This window comes from Pomacea canaliculata, linkage group LG1 (assembly GCF_003073045.1).
Source record: "Pomacea canaliculata isolate SZHN2017 linkage group LG1, ASM307304v1, whole genome shotgun sequence".
NCBI classification, from domain to species: domain Eukaryota; kingdom Metazoa; phylum Mollusca; class Gastropoda; order Architaenioglossa; family Ampullariidae; genus Pomacea; species Pomacea canaliculata.
The window spans coordinates 43,218,238-43,237,410 of NC_037590.1; the positions used below are offsets into that span (position 1 = coordinate 43,218,238).

The 19,173-nt window shown below is 43.8% G+C and overlaps 1 protein-coding gene across 5 annotated transcripts; it reads right to left on the reverse strand.

Moving 5' to 3' along the window:
- Positions 1–3,089: 3,089 nt before the first annotated feature.
- Positions 3,090–9,954, reverse strand: LOC112564007. 5 transcript variants are annotated; one of them, XM_025238528.1, is made up of 5 exons: positions 9,843–9,954; positions 8,978–9,210; positions 7,370–7,614; positions 7,036–7,179; positions 3,090–5,400 (listed from the first exon to the last, which is right to left on the reverse strand). In XM_025238528.1, exons 3-5 carry the CDS (start codon positions 7,593–7,595, stop codon positions 4,880–4,882), a joined length of 891 nt encoding a protein of 296 aa, XP_025094313.1. In that variant the 5' UTR covers positions 7,596–7,614; positions 8,978–9,210; positions 9,843–9,954; the 3' UTR covers positions 3,090–4,879. The 5 variants fall into 5 exon arrangements, with proteins under 5 accessions (XP_025094313.1, XP_025094333.1, XP_025094305.1 ...); XM_025238548.1 differs by lacking the exon at positions 9,843–9,954 and having other exon boundaries at positions 8,963–9,386; XM_025238520.1 differs by lacking the exon at positions 9,843–9,954 and having other exon boundaries at positions 8,978–9,384.
- Positions 9,955–19,173: the final 9,219 nt, after the last annotated feature.

Genomic DNA, 19,173 nt, shown 5'->3' on the forward strand with positions numbered 1-19,173 from the left:
GCTATCTGGCGTGAGTGGCACTCACTCTCCACTCACCACCAAGGGAGGCAAGCAGCTCCACACCGGCGTTGTCGGCGGGGGCGGTGGGCAGACGACAGATGACGTCACAGTACACCTCCAGACTCGCGCTCAGCACGAGGACCGCCAGGCCAAAGGTCACCAGCACCCGCACCAACTGAAACCACACTGTGTGGGTGGACGGGGAGGAGGGAAGTGTAGGTTAGTTTCTCTCCCAACACACGTCATCATCCCCTCCCTCTCTTCCTCCCGGATGCTTTGGTACATCGCAACTGCTGCAACCGCCATTTTTTAAACTCTTCAGACCCAAAGTTTTTCCCAACCTCAATCAGTTTTCCTGATTAAAAGCAAACCTCATGTAGCTGGTTGAGGTGTCGTGTCACGTGTCACATTAAGGTGACTACCGACAGTGCTGCTCCCTCAAGATGAGAACTCACTCCATAACAAATGTTACTAATATATACATTGCCTACGTGTGAATTGCACAAACACAAAATCTCTGGGTCAAGTATTTTGGGGTCGCGTTTTGACACACTTGTCCATCCCAATCAGAAATAAACATAAAACTCAAGAAACAGTACATCGCGCGCGCGCAAACACACACAAGTGCACTGACATCAGCTTCAACAGCAACTCCCTTCTTTACACATAGTACCAGTACTCGTGTACTCAACTCGCTACCCCAACCTCCCACCAAAACGAAAAAAAGGGGAAGGGTGGGTGTAGTTAACCTTTAATCTTGTGACACTTTGTTACGAAAACCTCGATTGACTTTTAGAAGCTTAAATATGTATAAATATATGAATATAAAATTTACAGTTAAAAGTAATGAGTGAAATCTCTAAATTCGGTTTAAATTAAAACTTTTAAAATGTGTATTGGGAATTTGCAGAAGATGCTGTATAAAAAGATCGCAAGATAAAGGTCTGGCATACATCGGTGTACGCGTCACGTGCAGCCACCGCCAGCGCGTGCGTTTGTGCGTCTACTCACGTGCAGCAGGAACTGCAGTGTTGTGGTCATTATCTCATAAATCCTGTTCCTGTCTTTTCCGTTCACACGCACACAATCAATTGTTTTTCTTCCGGACTAATTTATTAAAGCTTTGTGCTGCTCGAAACAGATAACGCATGTAAAGCCCAGGGAAACCTGAGTAAAAATGTCTAAACACTATCACACTGTAACTTCATTGAGAAAAAGATGAAGATGATGTACCTGGGGTTGGCGACTCCAGACTCCGATATATCCAGAGCCCTCCCGTGTTTTGCCAGGCAGGTGCGATGAACGCAATGACGGAGAGAACAATGGCCAGCAGCAGGACTCCAAACCCGATCTTGAAGGCTGTTTGGCGAAGCGTCCACCTTATCCGCAACATATTAATTCAGTTAATGGCGAATACAAAGTAACACACTCGATGTAAAACCTCCAGAATTTTCAGACGATGCTTTTCTTGGCGGAAGACGACGAACTGTGACACACCTGACGAAGGTTTTGTCGGGCATGACGGCCGGCCTCCTCACGACTGGAGTCTCAAAGGAAAGAGTCCCTTGATTATCATGTTGAAATGTGGATGGTTCTCGAAAAGGCAAACACATCCTACCTGTGGGCTTGTCTGATGGAGGAGCTGCTACTTCAAACAAGCGACACCTGCCTCAGGTATTGGCAAGCAGCTGAGCAGCAGGAGCGAAGAACATCCTATACAGAAATGGACAAAGACTCGGGTGGGCAATCAAGCTGTGGATTACAATTCTCACAGCTGCTAAATATACTCAGTGTTTTGGAACTGGGTGGGAAATATCCATAAATTAGCAAATATGGATCGAGAGAAGAAATTAAGCTCATGGAGGAACAAGAAAGAGAGAAATGGACGAAGAAATATCTGAGAATACACAGTCACTAACAGACTACCCCTGAATGAATAAAGCAGTAGCAAGTGCCGTGTGTGAGAGAGAGAAAGAGAGAACAAGCAAGATCCACCTTAAGAAGGGAGTTCATTGTAGCTGAACAAATTTACTCTCTACTCCGTTTGCTTGGCGTCAATTGTTCATTCTTTTCACAGGATGGGACGAGGCGCTTATTAACATTACAATTTTTTAAAGAACGAAGCTATCTTTCTCCTTCACTCACCACATCAGCCTCGTGCGGGAGCTCGGATGCGAAACGTACCTGTGTGTTTGTGTGAGAAAGAGAGAGAGAATGTACTAACTGATTGTTGTGTTTGAATGTGTTTATCTGTATTCTGGGAAAGTGTTGTCAAATGTGTGAATCTGATGTAGACAGATATGGAATTATTTTAGATAATACATTTGTATCAACGGTAACACATAACACAGACACGAAAACAAAGATGCTCGGAGCGAGATACAGCAGAAAACAAATGCAGCCAACGATTTTCCCGGAGGCGAAAAGAGTAGTTCGGCAAAATTTCTTTTTCTCTTTCACTTTCTTCCTTTCTCTTTCTCTCTTTCACATACAGACACACAAGACACTAACTATGGCTTCTAAGATTTGAGAAAATGTCCCAAAAATTGGTTTAGCCTGACATGTGTCATTTTAATTGCAAATCATTTTGTTATTGACAAGCCAACGTGGATTGTGTTTGGAGACGACATGTTTAGGTTGTTATCAGTTCTCGTGCAATGAGATGTGCTGGAGGACATGTCTTCATCTGTTTAAAGAGCAGATCGGTGTGTTGGTGACGAGACTCGGCAAAAAAGTATCTGTTGTAACTTTGCCATTCAATTCTCATTTCTGTCTCAGGTGGTCTCAAATGATGGCCGCAGAAACAGGAAGACCTGAGTGCCACGTGCTGTCGTCAGTTGGATGAATGAACAATTATCGCCAGACTGCGGCAGATGAAATAAACTCTCAGAGGAGTTAGCATGGTTTCTCCTCATTATGTAACAAATGTCAAGACAACATCTGTGAACCATTGACTCTGTCTAACCACCTCCGTTAGGGACTAGAACAACTACAGGATTTTTGTGTCGCCCTCATCATTTCCAGCAACTTCTGAGGAATGCACCGAGGTGACCGCAAATATTTGTGCATGTGGAAAGAACGCATTCATGTTCTGTTCAAAAAGCTTTTTGTTTAATGGACTATCAAGGTTTTTACAGAGATCAGTAGTCATAAACTGCTTTGATGAAAACATTGTTTAATTTGAGGCATTCTTTGATTGTTCAGTAAGGCATACGTCTTTGTTAGCGTATAATTAGACAATAAATATTTCAACTATATATGTAACCTCAAACAGGTAAAATATACAATAACAATTTGAAATTAATAGTCTATATTAAAACATTATTATTATAGACAGAATTAGGTGGCGAGCAAAATACTGATTTATAACAACATGCAAGAGGACATTTGTAGATCACTGAAATCGAGTATCAGCGTGGAAACAGTAATAGATGGAGAGGCATTATTGACAAACAAACGGCAATAAAACGTGAGCTCGTAGTGATGACGTCCTTATCTCTCTAGACACCCGTATGTGAGTGTTGTCAACGCGAAGCTCGCCCTTGCCCCTTGCCCTTTGTCCTCTAGACACCCGTATGTTGCTGTCAACGCCAAGCTCGCATCTCTGGGGTCGGTTCCACGTGAAGTCTTAAGTCGATGTTAATAAGTTCGACGGCTTAACTGTGTCCGCTGGTGTGTACGCATGTGACGGCTTCAAAATGGGTGTGGTCACTGTGTCAAATGACAAGTTGACTATCCACAGATTTTCGGAAGGTAAGCCGACAAACTTGGGCTTAACCTCTTCTCGGACTTAAGACTTCACATAAAGCCAGCCTCTGGCATGAACAAGTTTTGGTAAAATGACTTTACTTGAAATGCATTATAGGCATCTCCGCCATTTTTGCAGACCTTGCAGTGGTTAATATAAAGCAGTATTCTGCCTTCATTCTGTTGTGTCCTGCGCAGCAAAACACAAAGCTAAAGGCACGATCATGATCACAAAATGTGATAGTTTAAAATTCTTCTCGTTAAACAGGAAAATTGAGCAAAAAGAAAACGAAAGTATGAAGCACCGAAGAACTGCCTGAGCTTCTGCTGGGAGAAGACTAGATGCCATCTTCAGCGACCGACCTCGTGGACCATTAGTGTCACCACGTCATGTCCGTCCAGAAAAAATAATAATAGTTTTATAAAGAACCAGGTCTTCTTATACAAAGTCATAAGAAATGAAAAAAGAATTCATGGACACACACGCGGGGTTATATGAGGAGAGAAAGGTAAGATTTTAAATCCATTTTGAAGGAAGAGAGTAGGTTTCCAGCGAATATGAAGAGACTGTTCATTCCAGGCGAGAGGACAGGACATAGAAAAAGAACATGAACCAAATGCGAGTTCTTGTGCCTGTCAACTTATAAGCTAGATATGTTTCTAGATTGTTCATATCAACTTGTAAACAGGGTCTCTGTATTTCTATAACTGTTAATCACCGGGAGGGTGTAGGCACCGTTGCTACGTACGCCTTACATTGTTTCTTGACGATGCCTCCGTTTCTCAGAGGTTTTCACCATCTCAAGTGGAGCCAAAGACTATTGAATACGGATCGGACGCACATGGTCAGCGACGAAATACAACACGAAGACTTTGAAAGGCAAAGTGGAAAATAATAACATGTAAATAACCATTAACAGACGAGATCAAATAATTTCTTTAAAAATACACGTTAATTTGAAATATCTTTGAGACTTCTCAACATTTGATCAGCACCGGGGGACTTTCAATATTTACAAGCGCAGTCCAATTGTTTAACTGTTGTTCACAAGCCGAAATGTGTAATTCCAAGCAGTCACGTGACCAGTAACTGCTGAAGGCACGTCACGAATCCACAATAACACACGCTATTTCAGTACAAAACATCCTCCAACGGCGGCGCGCTGGGCACCACGGGTGTGAATGACCCCAAAGGGTCACGCCCCGAGTCTCCTGTGAAAGGTGGTGCGGACGGTGGAACCACGTGACCTCCCATGACGTAGAAGGGAGGGGCACCGTCTGCAGGCTGAACGTACTGCGCGTGCACATCGCTCGATGTTTCAACTGCATCTGCGCTCCTTGATGACGTGGCGGACGATGAGTGAGGAAACTCCGACAAGTACCTCTCGGGATAAGCGGTTGCTTGAAAGTTCTGCAGGGGAATGCCAGGTGGCGCCAGGTGCCCGTCGTCAGCAGCTGATGTTCCTGCCACTGTTGAGTCTGCTATGGCCGAGGTCAGCGAATCCTTGTGGAACACACGGCTACCAGCAATCAGAAGGGAGGACACGGTGGTGAGGGTCGATGACGTGGCCGACAGACCAAAGGCCCAACCCAGGTTCTCGTTTCCCGGGAAAAGCAACGAAAATATGACGGTGCCGACGATTCCCGAAAGACCTGACAGAAATCATCATAACTTCATTAGTTGTCGTTACAGACAAGAGGCAAAACAGTGACGAAAATTTTCAATTATTATCAATAATTAAGAGACTTACTACAAATTATGCTCGACAAGACATGAAGCAGAGAGGTAGCTTGACAACAGAGGCAAATGACATTTGACTAACTTATTTAATTAAAGTGGGCAACTCTGTGTATTAGTATACAATTACAGCTTCAGCTACCACGGGCTGGGTGTGGTCAGTCATGTAGGACCGGAATCAGTTCAAGAGAGTGTCAGTGACCACAAGAAGGTGCTGGAGAAGGATTTCATGGTCGCCATCGAGAGATTCAGCATTGACAGCAATGACATGGGATCCCTGTCGCAAGTCATGCATCACTCGCTACACTCCAATGATTCACACGGTAGGCTGACTGAAGTGGTTCGAGATCATTGTGGCTGAAGAAATGGCTCAAGTAAATGAATAGAACCATATCATCATGTCAACCCTTCTGTGGTTTTAAACAGTCATATCTTTCCACCAAATGAAAACACTAAACAGACTACCTACAAACCTGTCCTCACACAGACTACCCACATCCCTTAACAGCATCTGTTACCACAGTGATTTAAAAAAAATAAAACTTTTGCTTTTTATTTACTCCTATCGTCCAAACATAAAAACAAAAATACAGTCTTATCAAAACTCGAAGGTAATGTCCCTTCACTCTCTCTCTCCCTCGCCTCATACTGCAGGCTACAGTCACACGAACCAACCTGACAAAGAAACGAGGTCGAAAAGAAAGCAATGAAATATAATAAACATTCTACATGTCTCTACTCTACTCTACTCTACTCTACATGTCGTTATCCCGACTCCACACCGAGCACCGCAGTAACGAAGCGAGGGCAAGTGGTTGCCAGGTGGGCAACTTAAGTAAAACGTCTTGTTTCCGGTGACAAGGCAATGTTCAGACCCCGTGGATACTACTTCATGTTTCTCTACCTCAGGACATCATCACCACCGCTTTGTAACTACGGGTAAAACATCATTAGCGGGGTCTGGACACTGAGCTATAACTTATAGCAAGACGCTTTTCCTGGGTTCCTCATGTTGCCCTGGGCAACGACTTGCCCTCGCTTGATAAGCTCCACTCAGCAGGACTAAATCAACACACAATAAAACACAGCAACTGGGTGGAGTGGGGTGGGTGGAAATGTGTAATGTACAGCATGCAAAAGTACAACATTAACTAGGGGAGAGAAACCACAGAGGCAAGGGACTAAACCTCTGATCTCCAGGTGAGTGGGGGTGAGATGCAAGGAAACTAGAAGGAAACTGGGAATGAAAACAACCTGCTGCTGCTGCTCGTTACTCACTTGCTGCTCTGTGCTACGGCAGACACAATGTCCGTTTAGTGTGCTGAGACAGAAACAATGTTTAGTGTGCTGAGACAGACACAATGAAACTAAACCTTGACGATGTGGTCAAAGGGAAAATTCAAAAAACCAGCTGAACAAAGCCGTTTTTTTAAAAACTTTTGACCTCCTTTTGCCTTATCTGGTTCCTTGGCGAGCAGCAAGTCTAGTCGTCAGCACATGCGACTGAGGTCGACCCTGGGTCATAGACGCTTGGTGATTAATGTACTCACCTGCTATGAAGGAAACGATTTCCACAGCCTTGTTCTCAGCTGGCGGAGGTACTTTGCAAAAATCCTGATAAGCCTCCAGCGCCAGGGACAAGATGATTCCAGTTATTGTCACGCAGTACAGCACTCTGACGGCGGCGACACTCGCTGGAAACGAAAACAGAGTCTGTTATAATTTGAGAGAGAGAGAGAGGTTAGGTTGCACCTGATCTCTAACACAGGTTGTTGGGAAGAGAGCATGTCACAGTTCAAACATGGCATGTCTTGGGCACCGTAGTAACAGTAATAGCAGTAACAGTAAAATGAAAGCAAGCATGGCGTGGACAAAATACCGGACCTTTATTACTTTGGTATAGTTCATCCGTCCACAGATAGTAATGACTAGCCCAGCCAGGACCGCAAAGTCCGAAGACGATGAAAAAGACGGCGACGAGAACTCCGATGACTCCAAGTTTAAAGATGCAGTGGCGGAACTTGAAACGGACAAGACGTCTGTTCACCTGCACCTGCTGGCGCCGCCCTGACGACACTTCCGGATGTTGCGCTGTGACGTGCCCCGCCATCTTGCTCAGGTCTGGTTTTCTGTAATTTGTCATAATAGGACAGATTTCACAGGAAGAAGATCCAAGCAGAATTCAGTCAAAGAGATTGATGTCCAGAAGTTACTACTAAAATATATTAAAATCTCAACAAATCATCGAAACGTGCTTGAAATACGGACTTACACTTTGTTTACTATACGGCCGATATATCAGTAAATAAACTTCAACCAGGACCATGACATGCGCAGACCGTCATTCAGCACATCTGGAGTTTGAGCAAGCGTAAAGAACTTTCAGACACCCATAATCTAGAAAAGAAGATGGAAATGGCGAGGGCGTGAGTGAAACCAGAAGCACCATCCTGAATAGTCCTTCTTTGGACAGCTGATGGCAAGAGGAGGCGAGTGGTCGGCCACAAGAAACATGGCGAAGGTCAGTAGAGAGAGAATTAAAGGACCACAAAGTGTCCTGGAACAGCATGGCCGACCTTGCTCCTGACAGACAAAACTGGAGGTCTCCAGTGGATGCCTTATGTACCACCTTAGGTGAGTAAGTACAAGTAACATATTTCCGCCTCCTTTTCGTCTGCTCATTCTAGTCCCAAACCAAACACCCGATCCTTAACTTAAATCGTAATTCTAAACCAGACATGATCTCCTTATTTTCTGGTTTAACAAACGCGGAGGGCAATATGAGTCAGCAAGACTTGCATCGTGTTATCTACGTGTTGTGTCAAACTAATGATGAAATATGTTATTGGGAGCTGGGAAGGGCCAAACGAGTTATCGAAAGCCTGATAAGATCACCCCACAAAGATGTCAACATTTCAGATTTGTTAAGTCAATATGGAACTCTCTCACACACAGTCACATACCCATAATATATGTACACATAGTCCACACACACACACACACACATCACACACAGTCACATATCCATAATATATGTACACATAGTCCACACACACACACAAACATCACACACAGTCACATATACCCACACATAGTCACACACACACACACATACATACATATATGTGCACACATAGTCCACACACACACACACACACACACACACACACACAAAACACAAACACATACACACACACACAGTCACATACACATATATATGTACACATAGTCCACACACACAAACATCACACACAGAGTAACATCTACACACATGTGTGTGAACACGGATACAGGAGTGAAGAGAGAGAGAAGACATGGTGCATGAAGGCTGGGGACGAACAACTCAGCTCTTACCCAACCCTTCGATCGACGCTCGGCTCGTCAGTGGAGTCGTACTGCGGTGAGATTGAGTCATACCGTGAAATACAAGATTTGCCGACTCACCACCTCACCTGGACGTCGTCCATTTAAACTCACCAGGTCTACACTCACCAGCTGAGGATGTCTTCACTCCAGAATCATGTCCTCGTCCCTGTGTGCACGAGCGAAGGACGGCGCAGGCCCCACCCTGTTCTGCTGACAGGTCGCCAGGGCGAGCGGCGCGATTGATCCGCCAAGGTGCGTCGGTACAGGTGCACCACGTGTCGCGTGCGCTGGTTGCCGCAGCGACATTCTTGGAAGTTGCACACCGCCGAGTTCGCAGAACGATGACGTCCGTCTAAAGCCTGCTGCACACAGTACGACTTTGACGAGCATTTTTGTTGAGCAAGATGTACCTGACTCATCACAGAAGGTAGAAGCGATCAAAGAAGAAGCTGTAACTTCCTATACTTAAGTATTCGCCCTCAGAACCATTTACATCTCACTGTCCCTACCCCAACAAGACATCCTCCTCCTCCTCCAAAACCCATCCGTTAATCATTAGCTACGATTCGCACCTGCCATCAACGAGCGCTGATACCAGTGTACTACGTCACGTTGGTGCACCATTGACAACATTGCCTGCAGTCAACACCAATCAGAGAGAGAGAAGGAGCGACAGTTGGATTATTCACACGCCGACAGTCTGCATTTCACGTGGTTGTGACAAGCTGCTACTTTAACACGAGAAATGCAGACTTTCAAAGTCCGAATAACCTGAACTGTGATTGTTGTTGACGGCTGACAGTATTGTGAATGGTGTACCAACGTGACGTAGTACACTGTTAACATGACGTAGTACAGGGTTACCGTGACGTAGTACACTGTTAGCGCGTCGTAGATCAATGTTAGCGGCGCTAGTTGATCGCAGGTACGAATCGCATACTTTACTAGCAAATAATTAATTAACGGATGAGTTTTGGAAGCTGAAACTTACAGGTTAGGTTTATAACGTCTGCATCTACTGATATCAGTGAACAAACGCAAAGAATTCAGGTTGGTCTTTAATGACGCACACGTTAGGGATTCAGAATCATCAGCAATTGTTTTCCCCGACGTCTGTTAATCCACCTTTCCTGGTTCTACTTTGCATGACCGTTGTTTTTGCGCCTTTACCGACTATCAGCGGATACCACTATCCGGTTGTAGCTGCAGTGGACACCAATCACCAGTGAACATCTCCCGTCGGGTTCCTGGTCCTGACCCAGTCAACTTGAAAACGCTCTTGAGAACGCGAACGCGAGAGTAACTTAGAGAAAGGCGTATTAAAAAAGAAATTGCTTCAGACACATCGGTGTGAGAATCCACTCGTTGAGATTATAATATACTGTATTATGTTTAGGTCATACAGCCCAGGTTACCACCTCTGCCCAACTGAGGGGGAGCTGCCCTATACCAGGTCCGCTGGCGAGGTGTTGTTGCAGCCCTATGCTCCTCGAGGAGCAACAAGGACTAAGCTTCTACCTCTAGTGTACGCCCATTACCTCACAGCTACTACCTCTAGTGTATGCCCCTTACCTCACCGAACGCTCGCTAGCATGGGAGACAACTGTGTGACACGCCTACCACCAAGCTGATGTTACTTGCCGGAGTAGCGGCGCTTGCTCCAAGTCGCTATTACTCTAGGAGTCTAGGCACTAATTTACAGGGACAGTGTGTAAAAATGGCTTTTTGTTTGTTTTGTCACCTGCCAATAAAGCAGCACATGTTAAGGGACTGAAATGTTTGTAGAATTCAATTCATTTGTAATCTGCTGATTAAAAACTCATCACCACTGTCTCTAGCAACTACACACATACTTCCTGACGTATGAAGTTCTCACATTCGATTATCGAGGATGTGCCAAGGGTTGTGTTTCTGATCAGTAATTGTCTTTCCTGTAACGCACGCAGTAATGGTGTTTCCGGTCACATGACATGGACTCAAGCATTGTTTACTTAATGACAATTAGGGATTCATCACGTGAGATGTTTGTTGATGCATATTTGCTCCCCTCTTCAACATTTTAAAAATTGGATATAATCATGTTTAAAGCGCATTTCCCCGTGTGGGTGCTAGCTCAGTAGAGAGATACCCTTCTCCTACCTTGTAGAGGTAGAAGCAATCCACCCAAGCTTTTTGTTTCCTTTGTATAGATATTCTGTTTAATCACAACACTAGTTTTCGCTATTCTTCGGTTGATGTAGCCGATGTCTGGCAGTGGCTCCCAACTCTTCAGTGGTGTGTGCAAAACCCACAGCCACACGTCGTCATGTTGACCAGCCTGTCAGTGGCTTGTGGCTCTCTTGCCCGGGTGAGCGAAGTGGGGATTGAACTTACCGTCTCTGGAGCTGTTGGTGGAGCAATATGATATGGTGATATGGTGCTGATGTGTTCTTCTCTCTATCTGGTGAAGTCAAAGTCTGTCTGTGATTGTGGGACCGTCCAAGGTAGTTGGAGGGATGGTGTGAGGGCAATGCCTATTTCTGCTGCCTTGTGTGTCTGTATGTTGGATGGCGGGTTGTGGTTTGAGGTGACAGGTGTGGTGGTTGTGAGTCAATCATGACGGGTGTTTAAGTAACTTGTAGTAGTTGTAGTTTATTTGTCCTTTCCTTGAGTCTATGGTGTTGCCGATTTCTACCAACACTGCAAGGTGTGATATGGACTAACTCCTAATATTCCTTTTAATTGACAGCCTGCTGGCTTGATCTAAGGTGAATTACCAGTGTAGTTGCATAGACAAGCAAAGTGATCCATATCTATGTCACTCAACTGCCAAGATGGCCGGATGGGATGTCCTGCGAGGCATACCCTGACGTCTAGTTGCATTCCTATGCAGTGCTGGTGGCTGTGGGAAGGTTACAGAAACAGGGTCTCAGTGTGTGATTCAGTAGCTGGGGGGTCACCGCCACGAGACAGTAGGTGGCGCTGGGGAACACGCAAGCGTCTCACCTGAAGATGTGGGTGAGGGGAGAGAGAGAAGAAGAAAAAAGGTCGCCGTCCTTAAATGGAAAAACTACATGAAGACGAAACTGGTGTGAGGATGTTTTGTAGCAACTGCAAGACTAATGGCTGATAAATTAAATGCATGTGGGGCATGAACCAGAACTAACAGAATCAAAAGCAAGGGTTAACATCAGCTTAAAAAAAAAATCTGCATGAACGGACAAACAGTTCAGAGAGGTTTACAGCTTATATAAATATATTTGTTATCATTAAGTACCAAGCAGCCATCCTGGCCACAGACGACAGATGTACCTGGAAAATCCGGAGCATATGTGTTGAAATCGTGCGGAGTCTTTAAAGGAGCAGATGAAATGCTACAAACTTTTTATCATCTCCTCGTTTCCCCAAGGAACATCATCACCTGCCCGAGCATGCCGACAGTTTTGCGGAAAGCTGGCGAAAGGACTGACGCAACGTGGATAGGTCAAGCAGGGTCAACCGCCATTGTAACGGCTTCACGTCCATGTTGACACCTGGTGTTTGGTGTTTTGTCTTTTGTTGGGAGGAGACGGCGGCAACGGCACAAAATATTCACAAAACAAAGTTGCTTTACGATGTTGGAGTCAAGTTTAAGCGTTCATCCTCACAGAATAAAGGTTGACAAATAAACATATTAAACCCATCAAAAAAAAAAGTGTCTGTTGTCTGAGGGCAGAACTACTGCACATTTCCTGTGAATAAAAGTTTGGGCTTTTTACTTCCTTTTCAAAGAATAGACATTGAAACCAATGTAAAGCAAAATGTCCAGAACAGCAGTTGGCGTCTCACGGTGAATCACTTTCACAGGGTGACAGATGAATCACACACTGGACAACGAATGCACCTCCGTTCTCTAACGTTAAAAGCATGTTTCAAGATTCAGTGAACTGTTTTGAGGTTCTGATGCTGCCTGTAACTTTCACAAGCCTCTGATAATCCTTTATCTGACATGTACTCCAGCAAAGCTCCATTCACCCACCGAGATGTGCTTAGATGTTTTATACAGTATACTTAACTCTTTGCATCCGTGACATTCACGCGTATGAAATACATTCACAATTTGTATACAAAGTATTAAACTAGCACCAGGAAGCACACATTTTGTATAAGACCTCTGTGTGATTTGGTCCTAGTGTGTAGACGAAAGAGGTAATAATTAAATGAGCGAAAACCACATAACTTGTGCACAGCTTTGTTTCCCTTTTGACAACAACAACAGTCCAGTGAATCTGCACTCTAACGAAAAAAGTCGCATAGGAACTGTTTCTTCTTCCTCGTCCCGAAATGACAGTATCACCTATAGTGTGTGTGTTTGAGAAAGAAAGAAGGAAAGGTGGTCGCCCATGTTCATATAAATATATTTACATCGGACAAAACCCCAAACGACCACGATTAAAGAGAACACACAACAAGAGATCATCATCAGCAACATTCAGAAAAACAAAGCAAGGCGAATAAAGGAAACTAAGAGGTGCCCACACATCAACCACGTGGTTGGCAAACCGGCCCCGGGATGAAGAAGGAAGCTGGGCTGCACTTTACAGCAACTTGTGTAGTGAGTAGACAGCACTGCCACGTCCTGCTCTCCTGGGTCAGGTCAGGGCATCTTCACGGCTTGTATTCAAAGTGTGTTCTCGAGGACACACACACTCACAGCACACAGCACGCACGCTGCACGCACGCACACCAGTCCATCTTAATTTTAATATGTTCACCCGAGTTGGTTTCTGCTGATTTCGATTTCATCTGTAATTTCCTTGTCAACTGTCTATCCCTCGTTGGACTTTAGTCCGGCTTATGGACTCTCAGCGTTACTGCGAGGAAACAGCGAAACATTCGCTCTTGATGTACTTTCTATCCCCACACACACACACAGACAAAGGCCCGTTCTTAGTCCCGAGGTATAGGGCATGTGCGGGGCCCTCAACGCCACGATCACCGCGGTTCTACAGGTGTGGTAAAGGTGTGAGGGTGGTGATAAGGCTGTGACGTACTGTGTGACGTCAGCGAAGGGACAGGACGTGGCGGTTATTGTTAGGATTTGAACTGAAGTGATCGGTGGTGTGATCGACCGTCGCAACTATTTCTTTTTTTAGTTTTCAGAAATATATTTGAAACCTGAAAAATTACAACATTTAGATTCTTTATTTAATATCTGAAAGCCTACCCTCATGTGTAAATAAATGACAACAAAGCCTTTATTACTATATTCACATGCATTGCATGCATCAGTGATCAATTAAATAACTTTTAACCTGATCAGAACTGTAATTTTGTAGATCCTGTCTTCTATACCTGCATGCACTGTCATTTTAGTCATTTTAAACTGATTTAAACTGAAACAGTTTTCAAACTCAAAACAAGCCTCAAGACGTCAACACACGTTGAAAGAGTGTCTTTCTCTCCCCAACATTTTTAAATTCAGAACTTTCAAGCTTTTCTCTTTTCTTATTCTCACTTGCAAGCTAAAGAGTCTGGTCGCAATATTCTGTGTCACACAACAGTGCCTGTGCCATTTGACTTTCTTGTGAAGCTCAGACTGAGGCCTCAATGAGAAAAGCCGTCAACAAGAAGGATCCATTACAAGTTGGAGGAGCTCAGACCTTCCTGACAGACTCAGTCGTCTGCGTACCTTTGACCTCCGCTATTTGAGTTTTTTGAATAAGTGGGGGTGGGGTGGGCTTGAGGAGGGGAGTGTACCGTTTGTGTCGTCGTGCAGGTGTTACCTGATTCGCTTTGATTGCTTGGTTTCTCTTCTCTGCTTTATTCTCCGCTGCACCAAGCGCACCATTATTTTGTGATATCACGAGAGTCCTTAAAGGGCAACTTGAGTGCAAAATGTTTAAAGTTCATATGAAAATAATAATTTCCAAAATATGAGTACATAGTTATGCTTCATTTTCAAGATATAAGCCTTCAAACATCGTCGTTTTCATCTGTCGCCAGGAAAGCAGAAGAAAGGTATTCTCCTACTGTCACTCACACTCACGCAGTCGCCTAAACGCTTGCACGTTCTTTTTTTCTTCTGTTGTAAACAGAACAACTAAATCTGTCTCTTGCAGGCCCTGTATACATTAAATTGAATACATTAAATACATTAAATATTCACCATCTGCCCACGTGACAGTGGTGTGCCACCATCGACTCGCCTGCTGCCCTCTACGGGCAGGTAGTCCCGAGTGGCACTGCCATTGTCCTCCGAAGTTGGTGGAAGTGATTGTATCTTTGAAGACAGAACCAGTGTATGTTTATATATATATATGACACTTTTACTGTTATTATCTTATTTGCCAAAGACGGCGCTCTCTCGTCGTTCTTGATATCCTTTATCGTAGCATCATCAGCAGCAATGTGAGAAAACTTTATGACCACTACTGATAGATCTTTGGAGGTCATTTGTAAACTTAAGCCTTCTCTTGAGATTTTATCACCACCCACAAGTTCCGCCCTAACTGGAACAAATCCCAGGGCTTATCATTACCATAATGAGCATAGTTTAAATTGGAACATACCTGTCCATAACAAACCAGTATAACACTGTATCTGTAAACTGTTGTCTAGATGGAGAGGAATAGCAATAAAGGTACGGCCATACATTCTCTAAAAAAAAAAAAGCCTTCTCCGTGGCCTTTGCACCGCACAGCCCGGTTGTTCTTCAGCAGTTGAGGACTTCGAGGTTTTGTATTACACGGACCAGACAGATCTTACTGAATAACATGATGCAATCTCCCAGGGTAGTACAGGTGCTGGTAGGTCAAGCAAGCTTAATTTCCAGGTGACACGAGGGAATTCTATAGGACGTTTGCACGCATGTCTGATTACATTCGCTGACGATAACATCATGGCTCGTGACCTCAGTGGCTTGCAGGTGCAGTGTCAAGAGTTGCAGTAGGTCGTCTGTTGCTTTCGTGTATGAGCTTTAGCTCAGCACTCGCCAGCAGGACTGCACCATTTCTAGTGATTGTGAAAATAACCTGATAATCTTACTGCAACAATTCGGCGATTTTTTAGTGATTGGTTTTGAGACTAGCATCTATTATTATTGATTTTTTTTTTTTTTTAGTAAAGTGCTTTGAAGAGGGGGGCAAAAGCGCTCTATAAATAAACACATTATTATTACTGTTGTGATTGTTATTAAAGAGTTGTACTCGGCCATCGTGTCTCGTGTATGAATGGTGTCCTGCGTCTGACGTATTTGTGTACGTCATGCGGACGACGTCATTCTAGAGGAAAGAAGACGTCATCGTGAGAGTCAGTCAAAGGTCCAGGGTCACGGGTTGCACACTTACTTAAATACTGAGCTACTTGTAATGTCTTTGAAACTTTTCGCTTTCTTATAATAAAAATAATTCAAACTTTCAACTAAATAAGCTTGTATACTCGTAAAATACAAGCCGTTTCGCACGAAGCGTTGGTCTGCTGCTCAGCGTCTTGGAGAATCTCGCGCGCATGCGCAGTGATTGACGACGCGTACTGAAGGAAAACAATGTCCGGTGTTTGATGACAGTCGCTGAGCATCTTTGTAATTAAAGCCTTCTGCGGTCATAGAAACACTTCACAGACAAGTGCTTGACGATGCAGTATCGGGTGTGCAAGGAGAATGGGATCCTGCTGTCCCAAGGGATCCTGCTGTCCCAAGGGATCCTCGCTGTCCACCCTTTAGTCACCCAAGAGAACAGAAAAGACAGTGAGCAGCATCGGATCCTAGAGCTACTGTTGTGTCAAAAAGCAAAAGCGAGAGAGATATGACAAACTTTGATAATTTGTGCTCAGTATGTTTGTATTACGCATTTTAAAACAATAATTACTTACACTTAAATAACTATTTTTTTTTGTTTTTTATTGATAGGAAAAGGCAGTAGTAACTACGAGGGAAATATGTTTTGATGGAAACAATTTGGCAAAATATTTTTTGTATATATTTTGCATAGTATATATCTATAAACAACAAAAAGAAAAACCTTGTGGTTCTACCATCCGGCGAATGTGTTTGTGTTGTGGATGTTATCATGGAGATTCTTAAACAGTTTACTTTCTCCAAACTTCTTCTGTTCTGACCGAACATTAACCGTCTTTCCTCTCCACCTCTGACTGAAGGTCAAACATCTTCATTGTTGATCTCAACTACAATTGAAGGTAAGCGTCTCCTTTTCACCTTCACCTGGGTTCATTAAAGGGTTCCATGTCTGTAATTTGTCGTATGTATGCTGGGGTAGGTGGTCTTTGCTTTCCTGATTAAATTCGCCGACGATGACAGGTTCGACTTCGGTAGCGTGGCTTCTGTGTCGGTTCGCATGTCGAGTCTTAAGTCGGACTTAACCCTAAGTCCAATATTTTTAACTTCCAGAAATCCAGGTTGTTTGTTGTGTGTATAACGTCTTGAAAATAATTCTTAACAACATATCATCAATCTTGTTCAAGGAGCAGAGAGTGGACAGAAGGACGAAAGGGAGAGTGGGAATGTGGGCGTGTCGGCATGAAGGACGGCACCACGGAGGTCTGTGAGATGTTGGACACATATACAGTCAAAACTTAAAGTCGGTGAAATGAACAGAAGCAACAGCTCGCACTCACACGTTTGATGCTGATAAATGGTGAAACACATCTTGTCGGGTGTGGACATGTACACTGGGTGTCTGCCCAGGTAGAGAGGTCGTTACAATCACTGTAATGGACCTAACGGCGTAATGCACAACGTTACAAGACTAACGCAGTCACTCGCATCTAAATGAAATACATCATGAGAAGAAAGAAAAAAGAAGAAAAAACTGTTTTATAGAAACAATTTAGAAACGTTTTGCAAAAACCTGCCATATGCTCTGTAGTGCTTATAAGTAGAAATGTGCAACTGTCCACTAAACTATAAGTGGAAACTCAATTACATTTTTTCCTGACCTTTGTGTAGCCTTGCTCAACTGATCTCGCATGTCATTGATAAACAAGTTTATTGCTATCCTTCCCCGTCAGGTACTCGTTGACACACCCACTGCTTTTTGATGCCTTCTTTCTACCTCTCTCATCTTACGGATGGACCTTGAAGTTAGCCGAACAGGTAATTGTCTCTTAAATTGGAAAATAGGTTTTGTACAGACCCTTGTGTCGCCCTAAGCCAGCGTCGTGTCTCGTGTGTGTGTGTGAGAGTGTGTGTGAGTGTATTTGAGTGTGTATGAGTGTATGTGTGAGTGTGTGTATGAGTGTTAGTGTGTGAGTGTATTTGAGTGTGTGTGTGTGTGAGAGAGTGTGTGAGTGTGTGTGTGTGAGAGAGAGAGAGAGAGATATCATAGAGAGAGATCCGACCAACGGGGGACATTTCAGGAGTTAGTCCAGTGCAGGTGTTTGTCCATCAGGCTGAAGTCTGAGACGAAATCTCGTGCACTGGGGAACAGTGATGACGTAGCTCTTACCACACACGTTAGTGAAGGAGGTGGGGAAAGTCCTACCTATGATGATCAGAGACACAGGAATAGTTTCACAGACGGTGGAGATATAAAAACTGTCAAAGTTGACGTCTTGTGTGAAGTCGTTGGTGTGACAACAGCTGTCGAAGGGACAAACACCACTTGCACAGCACCGGGGGCTCCGTCCAGTCATTGGACTTTGGCGGACGATCGTCACTTGGGTTCTTGTTGTTAAGACGAATGAGGCTTTGATCGCACCTGTCTTCTCGTGTGTCGTTACTTAACCGAAACACCACGCAGGTGTCAGGTGTCACATGCAACTCCGCAGTTACCTGCAGACGAGATAGAAAATACCACCAAATCAAGACAAAACACAAAAACAGGATTGTAAAAAAAAGAAAGCATAGTTTGTAAAATCTCAATGGCTGACATTGCAGTCCATCTTTAACAGGCCGAAATTGAATCCATTACCAAAATGTTTGCTATGTATAAACTTCTATACATCAAGTACTAAATAATTACTGGTAAGAAAAAAAGGAGGAAAAGGGGATTAAATTTTTGCTTATTACTTCTGTCTGAGCCTTGGTACGGGTCTTTATATTGCTGTATTATGTTATGCCATGAAATAAATAAAAAAAAACACTCACCAGAAATATGAATTTAACAAATAAATCAAATATCAGAAAATATTCAACAAACAAAACACTTTTATCTTAATTCACAAACATACATTCAGACACATTAAAATTGTAAGTCCCCCTTTTAAGATAAAAGTCTTTTGGTTACAGTCATTCCCTCCACCAGAGGAGGGGGGGCACGTCATGTGATCTCAACAACAGCCAATTATTTTAGACACGTGCACGTGATGCACAGTCACCTGTCACGACGTTTTTCGTTCTCTGCACG